The sequence below is a fragment of the Asterias amurensis genome, chromosome 15, assembly GCF_032118995.1.
Source record: "Asterias amurensis chromosome 15, ASM3211899v1".
In the NCBI taxonomy this organism is placed as follows: Eukaryota; Metazoa; Echinodermata; class Asteroidea; order Forcipulatida; family Asteriidae; genus Asterias; species Asterias amurensis.
This window is the reverse complement of record NC_092662.1, coordinates 10,421,603-10,441,273: the sequence shown is the minus strand read 5'-3', so window position 1 is coordinate 10,441,273 and position 19,671 is coordinate 10,421,603. Positions and strand designations below refer to the sequence as shown.

Here is a 19,671-nt window from a genome sequence, read left to right as displayed (position 1 = left end):
AAGAAAGATCTAACAATACCTGAACGATGTCATGGTGGCGATCAAGAGCAAGTTCAACATCAATCCTTAAAAATCTCTGTTTCTTTCAGTCATCCGTTGCCTATCTCCAGTGTTTTGCCCATCTGTGTGCAGCCTTTTTATGTTGTTTTTTTTGTCGTTTGGAAGGCTAAATTTTAACTTGATAAAGTTGTGTGGACCTCATATATATCCTGTTCAGACTTACACTACACTGTATGCACAGAGCTGGTGATGCATCATGGCAACTTTGACTGTGAGTATATTATACATATGTCTTACTGATACAAGCTACACCTCGCCTGATCATCATCGTCTACCATTAACATTAGAACAACCAGGAGGCCAGACAAATCCCTCTGTTGTCTATGTGGAGCACGTTCCAAGCTTTGTTTTCTAGCCGTATAACTATGTACAATATGTACATGTACTGTATCACTCACATCAGCTTGCACGCCCAAATGTTCCTCCCGATTTCCATTGGTTAAATGATTAAAGCATGGTCATATAATGTATGATGTGCATCTATGTGGCAATGATCCCCCAATGGACATCACCATATTGATGGATGTTGCTCTGAGCCCGGGTCCATCCGGAAACAAGAATATTTCGCACACAGATTCAATTGGTGATGTGGTAATTACAAAAACGTCAACTGCAATGCCAACATACAGTCAAAAGCAGCTTATAGATCTGCGAAGCCAGGCTTACCGTCTTAAACCAGAACAGAATCAACTTCTTAAACTATACAGTTTACTCAGATCCAGTGGGGAATATGCCAGTAAGCGCAAACGTTCATCTGCATTCTGGGCAATTCCACCAAAAAGTGTCCTCGTCCCAAAAAATTGAAGTCAAATTTGTGGATTTTAATTTAAAGTAGCAAGAAAGAGTGATACCTAGTGATTTCAAATCTATGTTTGTTTCATTTTTTTCCCTTGGTTTTCCATGTTTTTTATCGTTTATTAAAAAAGTTTTTTTTGAGCCAAATTCATGATTTTTGGGAAACGTTTGGCACAATTGTCTAAAATGCCCTCCTGGTTACATTTTAGATGATATTTCAATGATTCTTGGCTTAAAACATATAACTGGTGGTAAGTGTTCACAATTTTAAAGAAACTTCATTGTCAATTTATTCACAGGGTGCTGCCACTCGTTTTAATTAGCCCTTAATTACCAATTATGAAATGTAATGTCCATGACATTATATGGTGTTTAGTTTTATATTTTAAAGCCAGTAAGAGATATTTTCATGAGACTTCATACGCAAAGCTAGTTTTTAGGGGCTAATCCTAAAATGCAAGAAAATTAATAAAAAATTAATTACAACTGTGCTAACGAGCGTCATGGACATTACATTTAGCGTCATGGACATTACGTCATGGACATTACATGTCACATGAAACTTACCTTTTTGAAGGTAAATGCTACAATTTATCAATTGGACCTACTGTAGGTAAACCTGGACTAGTCAAAGAGAACATTTATCATAGACCTCATCAGAAATTTACTTCAAGCTCTTTTTTAGCAGCGCGTTTAGTGGCAACATTCGTGCACAGATTCTACAAACTGACAGCTCAATTCCGAGATTTTCAGGTGAGTTTTCTCATGGAACTGTTCTTTCCTAAAAACATTCAAGTGACATTGAAATGTATGTGAACTGTTGGTGAGACATGTTTAGATGAATGTAGGACATTATAAACAGACTTTATCATCAAAGAAGATTTCTCAAGGCCTAGGCGTAGTGCAGATTTGTACACATCTACGGATAGCTTGGATACAAAGACGTCATACATAAAGTAATTTTTTATTTTTACATAATTTCAGAATGGCTAAGACTTGAGTACAGAGGCAGAAAAAGTATAGAGAGAAAACAAGACAAACCATGGAAACATGATTGTGATAAACAAAGCCCCATGCAGCCAATCTTTCCTTCATTTGTTGTTCTCTGTTCTTGTTTTGCAGGTCAATCTAGGTGGAACGTGTAGAGGATGACCTCAATGACTGTCTCGTATTTGGAAAACTAAGGAAGCATCTACGTTTGACCTGTTCCTCCCAAGAAGTCCTCCCAACTCATTTTAACTGATCTTCTGGGAGTTGTTCACCCAGTCTTGAACATAGCAGTATCCAGATCAACTTTGAAAATTACAGAAACCTTTGATGTTTAATTTCCATTTACATAAAATGTTGACGCAAGATGTTCAGTATATTACTCAAGATGAACAATTACCATGTGAGAAACACATAAAAGGGAATTATGTTAAAGATAATTAGAAAAAAAGGTTACTTCATGTATACCTACATCTCTGGTCTATCATAACTACTCCAAGGCAGAAGCCAGCCTGGTTGGATGTGGACGGAAAGTGCAAAAAGGGGACTTACCGAGGGGCGGGGTTTAAGTGAGATTCTGGGGGAGGTTTGGTTCTTAAAAATGTTTGGAAGAGGTTAAACATTAAGATAGGGACATTCATTATGGTTTAAAACCCATATTAAGAGCAAGGCAGCGCATGGGTTTACAAATTCAGGGTAAAAGCATGATGCATCATTTTACAAGTTTGACGTAATGTCCATGACGCTAAAAATAACCCAAAATGTAATGTCCATGACGCTCTATTAAGATGTGTAACAAGAAAGTTGACAGGTTTTCTTAAAAATATTATCAATGTTCATGTTAACTACTTCCCTGTTTAGCAAATAAAAAGGTATTCTAAAAATTTTGAACTTTAACTTCACAGAGTTTTGGAATTGAGTGTGTTGTACCCAAAACCCACTTCCGTTTTTTGTAATGTCCATGACGCTCGTTAGCTGTGCTCTGACTCCTTAATTAGTTTGATTTTTTCCAAATACATAGTATCATTTGACTTACTAGGACACAAGATACTAGTATCAAGCACAAAACTATAAATCAAAGCTACTTGGTGTGTTTAACTGACCAACAAAGTTCTAAAAATGTCTCAAAACGTAATGTCCATGACGTGGAATTGCCCTTCTACAAAGGTACACATGACATACTTCAAAGAAATCCTGAGTACCAGATTCAAGTTGTAATAGGAAACAGGCATGACATATGTACACCATTTTGGTTCATCTTGTATGCCTTCAGCACTCAAACAACTACTGAAGCAAACACCTTTTCCTTCATTCACCAATTGAAATGCAACTAATCACCCACGGTTTATGTTGACGAATGCTTGTTCGGTACTCAATAAACTTAATGAACTGGAACTGAGGCTCAACAACGATCAGACAGACTAACTGTAATAACTGAGTCATGGATAACTCTTAACACTTCGCCTGAGCAATACTCTGTGGATGGTTACAATACCTTCAACAAGTGCAGATCTACGTAACAGAAATGGTGGTGGTGTTTTGCTCTATATGAAGGAACCTTTACAAGCTTCAACGATTGACTACATGTCCCTCCGGAGATCGAGGGTGAATGGTTTATGCTACACCGACCTAAATTTCAAAGATGTGCTCCATTTGCAGTCTACAGTGTTACTGCACAGGTTCTGCCAAATTTGCAAATTTTTAAAGATCTTTGTATTATTGCATTTAGCTTTGCAGTATTCTTCAAGCCATTTGTTACATACGGTGGTTATTAGAGTTTTCTTATTCTTGTAATTACAGTTTCACTCCTTGTTCACCTCTGGCTTGAATAAAACACTACTGGAGCTTGGAGGCCATTTCCTGACTCTCATGTCGATATTCAATGGAGTTTGGCTGGCTGTCTGATTTTGATTAGATACAACTCAAGGAGGACAGTACATTTATGTATGTTCTAAAATAAATTTAAATAAAAACAAGACATTTTTACCGATATCTCCGAAATTTGAGGCTCAAAATGTTGTTGTCCGCGGCGCGCGTAACCAACAGGTTCCTATCACCCAACAACAGATACTGTCCCCGTGACGACATTGTTTTTTGCTGATATTGGGACAACGCTTCCAAATTACAAAATCTGCCATTACCCTCGACAAGGCCGTGGTGGTGGCACATGGCATCTTCTTTATTAAGTGGACCATTTGTAAGTCTGATATTCGAACCCTGATATTTTCATAAGTGAAAGCTATTTTGTTTATTTATAAATTGTAATTTCTTCTTTGAAATATGGACCATTTTACAACCTCAAATGTAATTTTTCAAAAAATTATTTTTGACCTTTTCAGATATTTCAAATAATTGTATACATATTAAGGTTGATTAAAATGTTCATGACTTACTTGACTTACTTGAATCCACCGACGCCATCACACAACTGGGGAGGAGACGGTGGTTCTGGTTACTGGGGCAGACAGCTTAGAAAAGCTTATGTAGAGCCCCCCGACGTTCTTTAGGAATTTATCCACATGTCCCTTGAAAATGTTCACACTTGAAGCTTCAATTGCCTTTCGAGGGAGAATGTTCCAGTAGTTGACCACTCTCTGGCTAAACCAGAACTTCCTGAGGTTAAGGTTGGATCTTGATTTGTACAGTTTAAGTTGGTGACCCCTGTGCTGCACGGTTGACAAATCAAAGAAGTGATCAGGGTTCAGGCCCTCAAGGCCCCTGAGTATCTTGAAGGTCTCGATAAGATCTCCTCGCAGCCTCCTGCACTCCAGGGTGGTCAATTTCACTTCCCTGAGTCTGTCAACGTAGTCTAGGTGAGATAGACCTCCAATCATTCGCAATGCTCTCTTTTGAACTCTTTCTATTAGGTCAATGTCCCTTTGAAGATGAGGCCTCCACGCCTGTACACAGTAATCTAGGTGAGGTCTAACCAGTTCTTTGTACAGTCTGATGATTGTTGTTTTGTCTTTGTTCGTAATGGTTCTGTTGATTAGCCCCAGGGCTCTGTATGCGCTTTTGACTGCCTTCGCACAGTGGGTACTTGCATTAAGTGACTGGTGGATGGTTACCCCAAGATCTCTTTCTTCACTTACTGTCTGAATTATACTGTCACCAATGGAGTAGTTGTGCTTGATGTTACTATGTCCGAAGTGGAGGCACTTGCATTTGTCGATATTAAATAACATTTGCCAGTCATCAGACCACTGGTAAAGGCGATCGAGGTCGTCTTGAAGAGCGCGAGCATCTGCTGGGGTTTTCACTTTTCTGAAAACTTTGGTGTCGTCAGCAAACTTCAGGACCGAACTCAAGATATCCTCGTCAATGTCGTTGATGTAGATGATGAACAACAACGGGCCAAGAACAGAACCTTGGGGGACACCGCTTTTAACTCCTGACCACTCCGATTGGGCCCCGTTCACCACCACCCTCTGTTGTCTGTCGGACAGCCATGCCTCAATCCAAGCAGCAGTTGGGTCACCTATCCCATGTGATCTAAGTTTCGTCAGTAACCTCTGGTGTGGAACTCGATCGAAGGCTTTACTGAAATCGAGGTACACTGCATCAACAGGGTTGCCATCATCAACGGTCTTTGTTACAAGCTCCAGAAAAGTTAGTAAATTGGTCAGGCAGGAACGACCTCTTAAAAACCCGTGCTGTGAATCACTGATCAATCTGTGTGCTGTCAGGTGTTCCATGATGGCATCTCGGAGGATGGTTTCAAACACCTTACTGACCTGTGAGGTTAGGCTGATCGGCCTGTAGTTTGCTGCTACACTACGTTTGCCCTTCTTGAAGATGGGGGTGACGTTTGCTCTCCTCCAGTCTAGTGGAACCACTCCTTCTGCCAACTTCATTAGCACTTTGAGAACGTTCTCCGCTGTCACCTCTACAACTCTGAGCATGTCGTCGTTCGGTCCGCCAAACATCCTCTTGGGATGTGGTATGTTATGTAGTTGTTCAAGTGTGAACACAGATGAGAAATAGTCATTTAACACCATAGCTGTTCTCACGTCGTCTGTAATGACTTCACCATTTTCTTCCATCAGAGGACCCACATGGTCCCTTGTTTTCATGTTGCTTCTCACACATGCATAGAAGGCTTTTGGGTTCTGTTTGATTTTCTTTGTCAATCTTGACTCGTACTTTCTTTTAGCTGCTCTAATTTCTTTAGTCGCAAGGTTCAAAGCTCGTTTGTACCGCAAGTGGTCTGCATGTTCTTTGGATTCTGTAAACCTCTTCCATAGGCGATATTTGCTCCTTCTCACTTTCTCTACTTTTTTGGTCCACCACACAGGCTTTTTCTTGCTGGTTTTTCTCGTTTTCTTGGGTACAAACTTCACCACAGCTTCATGGAGCAGTTCTTTAAAGATGACCCAGGTTTCTTCGGCTCCTTTGTCACAAAACAGCACATTCCAATCCTGTTCAGACAGATACTTGTTCATGTTCTTGTAGTCCCCGTTACGATAGTCAAAATATGATATCTTCCAAACCTTTATTTGCACTGATGTCACAAGGTCGAAAGTGATGGCGTTGTGGTCACTGGTTCCGAAGGGTTCATTTACAATTAGGTTATCCACCAGGGCTTCGTTAGAAGAGAGAACCAGGTCCAGAATGTTGTTCCCCCGTGTCGGTTGGTCAACATGCTGGACGAGAAAACAATCTTGGACGAGATTAACAAATTTAACTCCCTCGGCTCCTGAGTGGAATGATCCCCAATTGATGGAACTGTGGTTAAAATCCCCGCAGATGATTTTTTCTCCTTGTCTATCACAGGCCATACTGATCATGTTATGCAGATCAAGTTCTTGTTCGGAGTTTGCTGAAGGGCAGTGGTAACAGACTCCCATCAGTATGTTACCATTGTCTGTAGTAAGATTGCACCAAACCGCTTCAGCGTCATTGAAATTTGTTAGTTCAGAATCCATGACTGCAGTTAGGTAGGATTTGCAGTATAAAATACAGCCTCCGCCTTTCTTCCTCTGTCTGTCCTTTCTCATAATGTTGTAACCATCCAATTTAAGCACGACATCATCAATCTGGTCGGACGCCCAGGACTCGGTTATCATCACAAAATCCGGGTCTAGTTCGTAGATATAACACTTCAGATCTTGCATTTTGTTTATAATGCTTCTTGCATTAATAGAAAAACATTTTAACTTGCTAACATTGTTCCTGTTGCTGGATGCATCACTTGTGCTCCTATTTACAGTAATATTTACAGTTATTACCTCATCATCTTGGTTGGGGTTCGCTTGGGAAGTATTTACTTCCCCCGAAGCGGCCGAGCCTGGGATGTCCTCTGGGACGACTGTCTGATTCCTCTTGTGATCATGCTGAGGGGGGGCGCATCCCGAAATTTTGACGTATGGGCTTTGTTTGATGACTCTTGATCTGCGTTCCTCGGGAGTTGGGCTTCTCCTTCGAGGGAGATGATCTGTCCCTTTTTTATCACGAGGTTCATTTCACCACTCTCACGTCTCCCCCGTAGTTCGTCTCTTAGGGTCTTGTCTTCTTCCCTTTCCTTTCTTGTTCGGTCGGGACCGATGAAAACGTCTTTCCAGCCTTTCTTCTCGCTAAGCTTCTTGGAAACTCTGAGCACTTGATGTTTCATGTCCTTAGTGGCTACAGAAGCGATGACAAGTCTTCTATGGTCCGGTATACGCACCCTCGGAAGCCTTTCCGCCGAGATGACCACAACATTCTTCAACCCTAATACCGTGTGAATCAAATGTTCGACAGTATGCTTATCACTGGTTGATGGACCGGTGTTGGTTAAATCCTCTTCATCTGAGCTAGCGTCGCTATTGCCTTCTTCTTCAGGGATCTCTTTGAGACCTGTGATCACTAAATTGTTCTTCCTCAAATCTCTTTCCTTGGCTTCGTAAATTTCCTCTCTCACTATAGCCTTGATGTTTTTCTTGAACGTCGGTTCATCAATCTTGACCAGTTCTCCGACTTTATCTGACAACTGAGAAATCTCCGCTTTCATTTCGTCCTGCTGATCTTTCATACTATGGACCAAAATCAAAACATCCACAGCCTTGGCGTTACATGCTTTGCAGAACCAGTGTAGCTGTTGCCCTCTTTTCGTGAGGAAGTTGTATTCTTCTTCAGAAATGGATTCACAGGAAATATGATGCCAGACTGAGCAGTACTCACATTGCAGTGCTTGGACTCCCTTTTGAACATTCTTTTTACAAAGTGGGCATTGGTTATTCCGAGGACCTCTGCTAGTGGTAGAACTAGAAGTGCTACCTGAGGCCTTATTGGTTTGGCTGATCGCATTGGCCATCTTGTGAGTTCTTACTTGCAAAGTACACTATCCACTTTCTACCGTAAAAACTACTCCGACACTACAGTTATTCAAAGTTCAAAAGTAGCAGTTGACAAGCTAGTAGTGAAGTATTTGTACAGCGGAGTGAATTACATGAGGTGTCGGAAATAGGCGACTATTGGTTAGGGCGCCTGTACGTTGAAATCCTATGCTGTCAATACTATTTTAGAGTTAAAATTTGACATTCATACCTGGCAGGATGCGTGACACCGGTTACACCACTGAATCAGAGAGTTCTTGCAGATTCACAAAATAGTCTTTACGGGGTTGGATGACTTAACATTCATGAGAATTTTGTGGATTTAAAACCCCAAGATCGGAACGAAGGGAAAGGGAAAGGTTAACGGTTAACCTCAAATTAAACTCACCTTAACTATGGGGGAATGTAAGGATAGAGCAGTTCATTTTAATTGTGTGGTGAGCATTTTAAAAGTGTAGAGTCTGCAGCAGTAAAACCTGTGGTAATATATATTTAATTCAAAACTAGCTTAAGTAAATCACAAGGAACATTCATTATTTACTATAATGAGGTCCAACAGATGTACTTTCAAATAAAATCAGTAAACAATCAACAAAACACCAAACACAGAAAATATAAGCCTGACAGAGGAGGGCATAACTTTGTTGACAGAAAAACAAAGTAAATATTGTCTGTAATTATTTTTTTTCTGGCACAAGACTACTGTAATTTCGCTGATTATTGCAGCCTCACATACCTAATATCTATCAAAAATAAAAACTTTGTCAAGCGTCCACATTTTATTTTTTTAGGTAAAAAACGTCAGTTTCGAACGTAATTTTTGACAGATTTTAAGTGACGATCGCCAAAGAATGACAGATTTGCATGACGTTCCAGAAAATAGACGGACTTTATTGCAAAAAAATTATTACCGTTTGATCAAAACATGACCAATATTCGTTTTTTTCTGCTGTTATTTTCTCACATAATAAAACAGTCCCATGAATCACTGAAGTAGGTGGCCATCTCAGCAAAACTTCGTCTTCACTTCCACGTTTACCAATTAGCCATCAGAAGGACATTTGAACAATTTGACACTGAAGATGGAGAGTACATTTAAATCATTTTCGCAGCGTTCTGCTATGCCCATAAGATATAGCTCTATGCATACATGTATGGCACAGAGTACAACTTGGCACAGCGCCAGCAATGAAAAACCGCGTGACTGCATCGCATACAATGTACACAAAAAATCTGTACGCAAAACCACTGGGGGAATTTCGTACTTCTTTATACATGAATTTTTTAATTTTCAACCTCGATTTTTAACCAGAAGACAAGATCAAAATGGGGTCATGTCTTTGAGGCGTTTACAGAGTTTTTAACGACCTTTCTGATGATGTATCGATTGTAAAAATCCATCATGTAGATCAAAAGTTATGATTTTTTTAAATAATAAACTGTGAATGTTTATAACTAAAGAACGGATGACGTCATCATGACGTAACCAACACAGTATTCCACTCCTAATGCATATCTAACTATGTGCAAAGTTTCAAGTTCATACGAGTTTTGAAAGTGTGCTTTTGTTAGAGGACAAGGGACGGAGAGAAGAAGATGAAGAAGTAAGTAAAACAAAAAACTTAAAAAAATTAAAAAACGAACAATAACAAAAGGTGTTCGGAGCTATGCTCTGCTCCGAACACCTAAGAAGAAGTAAGGAAGAAAAAGAAGAAAAAAAACGAACAAAAATAAGAGGTGTTCCGGGCTGTGGCCCGAACACCTTACTAACAAACCTGTGAAAATTTAGGCTCAATCAGTCATCGGAGTCGGGAGAAAATAATGGGAAAACCCACCCTTGGTTTCGCCGTGTCATGACATGTGTTTAAAATAAATCTGTAACTCTTGATATTCAAATAAAATCAGTAAAAAATCAACAAAACACCACACACAGAAAATATAAGCCTGACAGAGGAGGGCAAAAGGTTGACAGAAAAACAAAGCAAATATTGTCAAGACAAGACTACTGTAATTTCTCTGTTTATCAAGTTTATTGCAGCTTCTCATACCTAATATCTATCAAAAATAAAAACTTTGTCAAGCGTCCATTCTTTTTTTTAGGTCAAAAACGTCAGTTTCAAACGTAATTTTTGACAGATTTCAAGTGACGATCGCCAAAAAATTACAGATTTGCATGACGTTCCGGAAAATAGACAGACATAATTGCAAAATGATGTTTCAGACTTTATTACCTTCGCGCAATCCACATCAAACGTACCTGAACGGAAGTTGATTTAGTTTCCAAAAACTAGCGTTCTGAAGAAAGTATTTCCGTTGTAAACCATCTGAAACATTAAACTAATACCATTTGTAAAAGCAAGTCCAATCTATATCTGGACCAAATTTGTTTTGGAGACCCATCCCCTTTGGAGACCCAGCCATTTAATTATACAAACACACACTGTAAAAAATATTTCACATACAAAAGGCAAAGCACCCAAACTACCTATTTGTATTTTGTAAGGCTCCCGTGACTGTGGTGAGCCTTCAATCATGCCTTTAGATTCTAGAAGTACCAAACTCCGATTTAGTTTTCATAATTTCATTTATTTTAATAATAAACTAGTGTGACAGTGAAGAACGGATAAATTTCCGTTAACGCCACCACTTTTTCACTCATTTTTACAAAAAGGGATATATCAATCAGGTAAATTAGATACTATATTATTATTATTTTATTTCGAATGAAAAAGTGGTGGCGCCATACGGAAATTTTTCCGTTTGGGAAAAAAAACGCTCCCGACTCTGGATTCTGACTTGAATCAAAAGCGACATTATGTATTATAACATATTTACCTTAAATGTTGTTATGTGCATTGAGATCGGTGTGTAGATCTGGTTCAGTTAAATAAAAAAGATTGACATCAATAGTAGAAACGTCAAACAAATAATAATAAGGACACGAAACTAAAAAAGCTAAACATTTCAGCTCTTTCCAAAGGGCGCCCTCAATATTTAACTTTAGCCTGAAGGTCTGACGTCATTCTTCGAGGCTCATGATCCCTTGCGGATAATACGAACGTTCGTTCATTACTAGTCTTGGCCCAAGACGATGGTGCTTGATTCTGGATAGTGTACTACGCGCGGTTGAATCGCCAAAGCTTGCAGAGTATAGTCTAGATTTCGAGCCGTCCACGTAACTAAATCATACCGTGGCGGGCGCGCTTTGGCGATTCAACCGCGCGTAGTACACTATCCAGAATCAAGCACCATCGTCTTGGGCCAAGACTAGTTCATTACAAGCGTGTACAGTTTTTGCCGTGCATAATCGGAACGTTGGTTGTGTGACCGCGCAACAACCAAGACTATTGGAACCAAGACTATTGGGATAAAGATTGGGGCCCCTGAGGCAGTCTTACATTGGACTTCGCTCGTCCCCAGCGCCTACTCCTAGAACTATTTCGGTTTCGTCCGGCTATAGGAGATGAGACGATAGCCGGACTAAACCGAAATAATTCTAGGAGTACCCAGCGCCTTGCTTAACTGGCCGCTTGGAGCGAAGACATTGGACCAGACTTAAGTTAGACTGGGAGACCGCAAGGATGAAGACAGGTCCCACCAGCTTCTCAGATCCAGTGATTCCATTGGATACAATGATATTGCCGGGTGCGTTCGATAAGCTTCCCTGTGTCGACCCCGCAGTGCTCACTCGGGTGAGCCCCTGACAAGAGACGAAATGACTGTGCAAGTCTCGCGCGGATTTGAACTTCCGGGACCATTGTGGTCCCAACCTAATGGAGATTTACGTTGGGGAGATTTTGTTTCGTCCATTACTTTAGTTTAATGTAGTTTATGACCATAAAAATGACATATGTTGTTAAAAATGTAATACTAATTAACATCATACATAAAAGTAAAAATAAAGTCAACATAATAACGATGAAAAACCGATATTTAAACTTGACCTCAGGTCAGGTTACTTGGTAAAAATTAAGAATTTGTGCCCATCTCCGATCACGAAACTTACGCAGACGCTTGTTTTGGCCGCGCCGGGTGGAAAACCTTTTCATTGGTCGCTTAGGCGTCGGCTTCCTCTTCAAAATGCGTCACGCGTTTATCTAACGCCATTGCGACCATCGTGCGTCCGCGTATAAACCAGCTTTGAGTAGTTTCACATTCGGGCGTAGATTTACAAAAGGGGTTTCAAAACATTTCGGATCAAACAAACATCCTTGTCCCAGAGTTTTACTTTTGTCTATACATAGACTTTAACCGATAATTGTGTACTTGGTTAAAAAGCTAAACTAATTTAAACAAGCTCTTATGAATATTTTTGTTGTTCAGACTCGGCATTAAAAAAAAATTAAAGCAAAGATTTGACTCATAAAAAAATAAAGTTGTCAGTTGTCGTGTTTTCTCGCTCCGGTGCGCGCGAGACTTGCACAGTTTATTTCACAGTCGGGCGTAGATTTGCTAGTCTGGTTCCCAGACCCAAAAATCTCCGACTAGGCTCTGTCAAATTTAGGGTCCGGTATCACCCAAAATCACGTGACCAAAAAGGAGGAATTCCTCCTTTCTCGAAGTTATCCGAAATGTTCCAAACGTGTTGTCGTCAACATTCGGACAGTATCGTTGATGTTCGGTATGGAATCGTAATGTCGGTCTTGTCGGCTATTGCCAATGCAGGCGTTGTGCCTAAATACAGCGTTTGCAAAGTGATGCGACAAGTTCAAAATATATAAACCTGGGAAATCGCTCCGGGATCTGGTAAGTTTTTGTCCTTTTTCTTCAAAAATATTTTTTCAAAGGTGTTTTGACTTGAGTGTTCATTAGACATTGATTGAGGATTAAGTTTCATGATTTTTGAAAGTGGTAAAAATGGGGCAAATCTGGTGACTAGCTGTCGAAATTATACGTGTTGAACCATGATTGCCATTAATTGCCGATCAAAATAATCTCGTAACCCTCCGGCCTGGCGGTCGTCGGGAGGATCGGAGGGTTACGTTATCGCAACTAGTGCAGACATGGTTTCCCTGGAGATGACCCCCGAACCTGGCAAGTTGCGTCATGCTCTAATTTTAACCGTGGGTGATACCTGACCTAAGATTTTTAACAAGAGACGTCAATGAATATTTGGTCAGGGGACCAGACTATAGATTTGCAACAGGGGTTTCAAAAAAATTAAGATCAAATAAACATCCTTGTCCCAGAATTTTTCTTTTTTTCTATAAATTATACAAACTTTAACCGATTAATTGCATTTAATGTTTAAAGTCACATGGAAATATATATATATATATATATATATATATAATGAATAGGGTAGATGGCCTTAGCTTTCGATCCAAACCGGACCTTTTTCAGAGGCATAAAACAAGTACAAACAAATACATATCCATTTATAGAAAAAGAGAGGGGGAAAGGGATTAAGGAAAGGATCCAAAAGAAGCGGGAAAATAACAGCCAATCAAAGTTTCTATTTCAGAGACAATGTGTGTCTATGAACCAATAGGAGTAGAGTGGCGAGGACAAAGGATTTTTAGAATGAAAGGATGGGTTACTGGACCATAAAAGTGGTAAATGTATTGTTCGACAACAATGCAGGGAGACATGAAAGGGTAGGATTAGAGAGCAAGTTGCATCATGATGCAACTAACAATGGTCAATTAATAAGAATAGCAAGATCAAAGGTATGATGATTTTAAAAATAGGTATGAGGGACATGTGGAAAAGAGGGGGGGGGGTTACTTACATCAGATAGTTACAGTGATGAATTTATAAAAACAACTTTAAACAAGATTAATTTATACTTATATTTCAAACATTAGAGTATATGTTAATGAACAAAAAAAATATTTTTTTGAGTAATTGTTTGTAACAATTTATTTGTTTAAAACTAGATAAAGTTGTTTGGGGGTGACTCCGCCTACCACTTTTGTGACGTCAAGGCAGACTTTGCCTCGATCGAACATTGAACACACGTAAGTGCAATAGGTTCTTTATGTCTGTGGTGCAAGTACATGCAAGTCCATGCAAGTCCTAGTCGTGAGTTTGTACGTTTCGAAAAAAAGTTTTTTTTTTTTGCATTTTTCCGGCAATGTCGACCACGTGTATTGCTAATGATGTATTGCTGCTTGAGGCAGCAAAACAACTGAAAATGGGGTCAGTTTACAAAATGGTCCGGTCCGACGTCTTTTCCAGCGCTGTGCAGCAAACACTTCGAGCCGCCGTGCTTCAAATATCGCGCCTCGATTGACGTCACGAACAGCGCCCTCTCGGGTCGGGCCTACTTTTAAATTTGTTTATCAAATGGAAACTTAGGCCGTGTCCGAGTTGGCGACTTCGGCTACAGCTACGGCTAGGGCGCGCGCGTCTGCCATTCTTCAACACTGACAGACGCGCTGATCTAGCCGTAGCTGTAGCCAAAGTCGCCAATTCGGACACGGCCTAAATGTTTAGAACCTTAGTTAACTGTTTATTCATATTCTATACTCATCAAAACACAAATTTTTGTGACAAAAGCTTTATCTTGACAAAATAGCACTTCCAGGTGACTTTGAAAAGCTGAAACTAAACTAAATAAGCTCTAATCAGTGCTAGTTGTTTAAATTCGGTATTTAGAATAATTTATAACAACGCAAAGATTTGATTTGATAAAAAAAAGTTTTTCGTCTGTCGTGTTTTCTCGCTCCGGTGCGCGCGAGACTTGCACAGTCTATAGAATTTGATTGGGTATCTCTGTGTACGTTCGAATAGCTTTGACGGGGCTCACCCGGTCTGGCGGTTTCAGTCTTCCGCCGTGTTCAGTTTTCCGGGTGACGTAGCCGGTCATTTCAGCACGTTGTTCGAACGGTTTAAGCTTCCCGGCGTGTTCAGTTTTCCGGGTGACGAGCTATACACACATAATAACACATCTGTAGTTACACAGTATTGACTTTTTTAGTCACAGCTATAAACTGCTTTTATTTCCTTTTATTTCCATTATTCAGCCCAATATATTTATTTATTTATTTAAGGAAGAATTTACGAATTCTGGTACTGCATGCGCTGTATATAATGGGTGCGTTCGTTTATCTTCCCTGGGTCGACCCCGCAGTGCTCACTCGGGTGAGCCCCTGACAAGAGCTAATCGAACGATGACACTCACCCTCTCGTGGTGATGACGGCATGCATCTTGGGGCACTCCCAAGTGACCCACTCCACAAGCAGGGCACGGGGGGGGCTGACCCAGGTGAGCCCCCTCAAAACTATTCGAACGTACCGGGGCAGACCGGGGTCGTCGACCCAGGGAAGCTAAAACGAACGCACCCACTGCTACTCCTCATATAAGGAGTAGAAATCGGGGAGCCAGCAGTTCGCGCGAGAGCAGTGATCTCGGGGGGGGGGGGCACCGCCACAACTCGACTATTTCACCGCGTGTGACCGATTTAACGACTTGTCCACAAGTCTAGTACTTTAGCTGCATCTTTACCATTTGCTTCTTGTAGTTATGCTTCATTCCTTAGTGTCTTTGAAAACCACACAACTGACCAATTTAAATCTTCTGACATCGACACTGCATATCCAAGATAACACCTCATCAGCCCCAACCGCATCCCCTAGTCACCTATCTGGGCTGTTATTTAATGCTCGCAGTGTCCGAAACAAGGGTTTGGATCTTGCCACGTCAATTGCCTCTTCGACCCCACCTGACATCCTGGCTCCCACAGAGCCTTGGCTCAAGGAACATGATTCGGACGCCATCTTGGGACTCCCTGACGACTACTTGATCTTCCGTAAGGACCGTCCCTCTCGCGGTGGTGGCATCTTGACTGCAGTCAAAGCAAACCTCCATCCTGTCCACCATACCGAGTTTGACTCCCCCGAGCTTGAACTCATGTGGGTGTCCTTATCCTGTCAGCGAGGTAGATGTCTTCTTGGCACATTATATCGCCCTCCCTGTGCAACTACTTCGTTTTTGGATGATCTCAACGCCGTGGTCTCAAGAATGGATCACTTTCATCCAAAATATGACTGTATTATTTTCATGGGAGATTTCAACATTTACTGTAATCTTGCAGTAGCCGACTCCCCGAACCGTTCTCGTTTGTATGAACTTGCCGACTCGTTAAACCTTTTTCAGCTTGTCACTGACATCACTCGTCCCCATGTAGTGATGATACAATTCCTTGTGGGTCCACCATCGACTTGGTCTTCAGTAGTTCTCCACATAACTTTGTATCCGTTGAGACTGTTCCCAACCCTGTTTCCAGCGATCATCTTGCCGTTCAGTTCGTCACTCGTCTGAATACTTCTCCCCCGCATCCCTCTGTTGTTAGACAGTTTTTGTCTTACAATCCTGATTCCATCTCTCATCTCAATGCTCTCCTCCAATATACACCATGGGATCTTGTTTTTGACAAATATGACACCAACTCTTCAAGGTGTTTTGGATCTGATTAATGCTGCTGTCAAAGACGCCATTCCTGGTTTTAGGAAGCGGACAAGGACAATGAACATATCTCCATGGGTTGATGCTGACCTGAAACATTTGTGCTCTGTAAAGCGTAAACTGTTTTCCAAGGCTAAGCGCTCTGGATCAGTTGTTGATTGGAACATTTACAAACTTGTACGTAATCAGCTCAAATATTGCTCTCGTAAGGCTTATAAACACTTTGTTGATAACATGTTTTCATCAAAGGATAACAAAAAAACGGATCACTATACCCCATTGTCTTTTAAACATGGTGCCCAAACACTAGTCAACCCCCATGAAATAGCTAGTGCTTTTAATACTTATTTTGCTTCAGTTTTTTCTGCTGATGTCCCTGTTTGTCAAGACCCTCCCACATGTGATTTTCCCATTCCAGCTCTATGTAGTATTAACTTCTCAGTTGATGATATACAATAATGGGCCATATTTCAACAATTAATCCCTGAAAGTTTGGGCCCTCAAATCTGTCATTACAGCGTGATAGCCTGAACATCTGACGTCACACTTCGAGGCTCGTGAATAACGCCAAAGATACTGTGGGTGCGTTCGATTAGCTTCCCTGGGTCGAACGATCACCCTGGTGGTTTTCCTCACACCGAAGTCACTCTTCCAACTCTACATTGTACTTGTAGGCCTACATGATAAAATAAAACAATGAAAGTTGATACAAGTAAGAATGTTGATGAATGCCAGTCCTCTTCTACAGAAAAATGTTGGAATCCTTATTCCACAAGCAAAAGGTGTTCTTCTATCTAGCAAAGTCCCCCCCCCCCCCCCCACCCCAACACCCAACCCATAAATAGCCCCTGCTTGATAAGTTGATGCAGGTGTGCATGTATCATCATTCATTCATTCATGGCTAATATTTAAATTTATGTAATCATGTAACCTTTTTTAAGTTGCCAAGAAATGTGTTTCCCTTCAGAAAACTCAAATTAATTACTAAATACCTGGTACATCAGTCAGAAGTAAACAATATGAAATATTATTATTTAAAAAGTAGACCTACATTACAACAAAACATTTCTTGATAAAAGGGAACAAAGTGAAATATTATTCATAAGTAACAACAGGGTTCAATGTAATGTTTATATTAAAAAAATCGGTTCAGCTTAAACGAAACCGCAATATTTATAACTAATATCACTATCCAGCTCTCGGCCTGGGGATTATATTTAAATATTTATAAACAACTTTCGTTTTTAATCAGCAGACAAGGAATTTGATGTCTGGGAACGAAAAATAAAACCATAAAAAAGTTAATAAGACAGGCCCTACTTTCACAAATATTATCCTGTCAAATAATTCCCGAATGTAGCTTGGCTTCATCAGTAAATGTTGAGAATAAAACCAAAAGACAATTTTCACGAATTAGATGCAGCACTAAGTTACCGGCCACACGTACTTGTATTCGTCATTTTTAACGCGAAGTAAATTACCATAAAAAATTACATTTTATATCAAAACTTACCTTAATATCATTGATGCAAATTGTTCGCCTTCTCATGGGTGGTATATCAGGTGAAGACTGTTGTTATTGCTAGAAAAACGCCCTCAAAAGAGACAAATTTGTCAATTTTATAGAACGGTAACCGAGGATCTTAATGGCTGCCGCAAATATCTGCAAAGATATTTGCAATGATATTTGCGACATCGCAAATATTTGCAAAGATATTTGCGACATCGCAAATATCTGCAAAGATATTTGCGACATCGCAAATATTTGCAAAGATATTTGCGACATCCATCGCAAATATTTGCAAGATATTTGCAAAGATATTTGCGACATCGCAAATATTTGCAAAGATATTTGCGATGTGCGATGTCCCTTCAGGGCCACCATACTAAAAGCTACCGTAGCTGGGTTTGTTTTGATTGATCTGAGGTCACCTCGGTTGGCCAATCAAAACTAAGATATGGAAAGCTTATACTTTCGGTCGTCCGCACGTGTGTGTCCACGTGTGTGGTATTGGGTGCGTTCGTTTAGCTTCCTGGGTCGACCCCGCTACGTTCGAATAGCTTTGACGGGGCTCACCCCGGTCAGCCCCAGTGCCCTGCTTGTGGAGTGGGTCACTTGGTGGTGACCTGAGGTGCATGCCGTCACCACGAGAGGGCGAGTGTGATCGTTCGATTAGCTCTTGTCCGGGGCTCACCCGAGTGAGCACTCCGGGGTCGACCCAGGGAAGGTAAACGAACGCACCCAATGTATACAGTACCGAACGCACCCAATGTATACAGTACATGCATGGTGGATACGGTACTTGTCGTTTAGCTTCCCTGGGTCGACCCCGGTGTGCTCATCCAAGTGGCGTATTTTATTTTTTTCTAGGACGAAAGTGGGCACTGATAATTAACCCCACGTTCTTCCTGGAAAAGTCGCCTATTTCTTTTCAGGACGTACGTGTGCAGATATTTACCCACGTTCCACCTGGAAAAAAACACGCATTATCACGTGACCCTTCTCGTGGTGACGTCAGTGCACATCGGGCCAGCCCGCGTATTTTTTTTTTCTAGGACGAACGTGGGCAATTAACATAAAATGGGCGTGTTTTTGCCCGAAAAATACTCTCACACATGCACGAACTTTAGTGATGACCGCAAGGGACCTTGGGCCACTGGTGGTATGTGGAATGAAAATAGTTGTGGCATGGAGGAGAAATAAATGGGGAACGCACAACCTGCTTTTCTTCTACTATCGCTTCACACAATGGTGTACAGGTTGTGATGAATCAGTCTACCTCCAAAAGGGTACAAAACCCCTTTTCCCATCCCAGAGTGCATTTCGGCCATTCAGCAAAATCAGTCGGGGGTAATTGCAATAAACCTTCGATATACCATCTATGGTCTACAAAAAAGCAATTATTTTTAAACTGGACACATTTGGTAATTATTGTCGAAGACCAGTATTTTCACTTGATGTATCCCAACATGCATAAAAGAACAAATCTGTGAAACAAAAACCATTAATTTTGTTGCATAATTTTGTGTGCTTCCAGATGCATAGTGCTGTTTGTAATGCAGTGTACTAATTTCATCAAAAAACATTTAGGACCACAACCGTTC

General features: G+C 40.7%; 2 protein-coding genes across 3 annotated transcripts in view; both read right to left on the bottom strand.

The window, feature by feature from the left end:
- The window catches only part of LOC139948076 (calcium channel flower homolog), a 100,613-nt gene extending 89,482 nt beyond the window's left edge, over positions 1–11,131 (bottom strand). The window contains exons 1-2 of one of the 2 annotated variants that reach the window (XM_071946101.1): positions 10,992–11,131; positions 10,414–10,480 (exon numbers count right to left, since the gene is read on the bottom strand). The gene's annotated coding sequence lies outside the window, so the exon portion shown is untranslated. The remainder of the gene's footprint in view (positions 1–10,413; positions 10,481–10,991) is intronic. The other variant, XM_071946100.1, reaches the window with a different exon arrangement.
- Positions 7,076–8,239, bottom strand: LOC139948354 (uncharacterized). The gene has a single exon (XM_071946496.1). It carries the CDS (start codon positions 8,132–8,134, stop codon positions 7,106–7,108), a length of 1,029 nt encoding a protein of 342 aa, XP_071802597.1. The 5' UTR covers positions 8,135–8,239; the 3' UTR covers positions 7,076–7,105.
- Positions 11,132–19,671: the final 8,540 nt, after the last annotated feature.

What these genes read in the sequence shown, in the direction of transcription:
- LOC139948354 (XM_071946496.1), bottom strand. Translation starts at nt 8,134, where the DNA reads ATGGCCAATGCGATCAGCCAAACCAATAAGGCCTCAGGTAGCACTTCT.